This window comes from Sipha flava, unplaced genomic scaffold (genome assembly GCF_003268045.1).
Source record: "Sipha flava isolate LNK unplaced genomic scaffold, YSA_version1 52143_pilon_pilon, whole genome shotgun sequence".
Lineage (NCBI taxonomy): Eukaryota > Metazoa > Arthropoda > Insecta > Hemiptera > Aphididae > Sipha > Sipha flava.
The window spans coordinates 23,185-24,840 of NW_020273472.1; the positions used below are offsets into that span (position 1 = coordinate 23,185).

The 1,656-nt window shown below is 25.8% G+C and overlaps 1 protein-coding gene across 1 annotated transcript; it reads right to left on the minus strand.

The window, feature by feature from the left end:
* Positions 1–13: 13 nt before the first annotated feature.
* Positions 14–1,644, minus strand: LOC112690795 (the record flags this gene model as incomplete). The annotated part of the gene is made up of 4 exons (XM_025564886.1): positions 1,471–1,644; positions 1,263–1,409; positions 967–1,113; positions 14–744 (listed from the first exon to the last, which is right to left on the minus strand). A coding segment is annotated over exon 4 (720 nt), but the record flags the coding sequence as incomplete, so codon positions are not given.
* Positions 1,645–1,656: the final 12 nt, after the last annotated feature.

Here is a 1,656-nt window from a genome sequence, read left to right on the forward strand (position 1 = left end):
TAGATCTTATTTTATTACAAATTAAATGACGTAACTCTGTAGACAAAATGTCTAACAACTCGTTCTGAATAGACCAACTTAAATACTTAATTTTTTGATTTTCATCATTTAAAATATCATTTAGAATAGGATCAAACTCTGCGAGTAATCGAACTGTTCTTAAAAAGTTTCCTTCGGTGGCACATTTAATTTTTAGGCTTCCTTCATTCCCTCTTAAAGCACAATTTCCTGCTGTTATAGAAAGTATAATTTTTATCAACCTTTTCAATACATTCCTCCATTTCACTGCTTCATCAGTATATTGTTTTTCTAAACTAGCGTCAATGGTTTCATTTTTAACCCAAATGGAACGAATTTTGGCAGCATCCAAATGTTGAATAGATGATTCATGTCTTTGAATACTTTGTGACAAGTGATTCCAATCATTAATACCATAAATCCAATCCCACTTAAATTTGCCATAAGATCTATCAGCAAACAGCCAACATGATTCACAATACACACAGTCTAAGTTATAAGAATAACATAGCCAGGTTCTTGGAATTTTTGTACCAGATTTAGTTGTTAGAAAATAATAACTAGATGAAAAACGTTTACCATTATTATTTACTGGAAAGTTAATATCTGGCTTACAGGGTCCATATAAAATCAAACTTCTTATTAAATTTGCATCAGTAATAGTCCATGGAAATTTGGCTATGTCTGTTGGGAAATCATATTGGAGATTCAGCATACTATTCAAATCTATAAGTTTTAAAATATTTATTATAATATAGCATAATATAAAAGTAATACATTTGTAATAATAGAAAAAAATCAAAATCAAATTATTAAAGTATATACATAATAATAATTAATAGTATAGAATAAAATAGAAATTTTTAAATCAAAAATATTAGGTATTAAAAAAAATTTAACAACATTAAAATATTATTAACATATGTACGTATTTGAGCTAGTGTATACCTGTAGAAGTGCTAATATCAGAAGAGTTATTATTTTCAGTGTATGTATTATTTGTGTCTTGTCCATCTTCTTTTGAGTTTAAAATACTTTTAAATTCATTTTCTGATATTTGTCCAACACTTTCAAGTCCCACATCATATTCCACAACTATAAAAACAAAATTAATTTAATTATATTAAGTGTAATGTAATTATAGAATTTGAATAGATTCTTAAAATCACAAACATAGGTATTAAAAAATATTTTACAATACTGAAATATTATTAACATATGTATAAATTTGAGCTAGTGTATACCTGTAGAAGTGCTAACATCAGAAGAGTTATTATTTTCAGTGTACGTATTAGTTGTGTCTTGTCCATCTTCTTTTGAGTCTAAAATATTCTTCAAATCATTTTTAGATATTTGTCCAACACTTTCAAGTTCCACATCACATTCTACAACTATTAAACCAAAATTAATTTTAGGTACCTACAATAATAGTATATCGAGTAATATAAATACATTTGAAGTTTTTGAGTTTTTTTCCATCTAATTTCAATTTTAACCCTTTTATTTAAATTAAGTAGGTCAAAAAAAGAGTCTCACGGACCATGATATAGGTATGAATTATGAATATTGCAGTCAAGTTGTTAATAAATACCTAGATTAAATAACAAAATTTCAATCATCTATAATATATATATATAT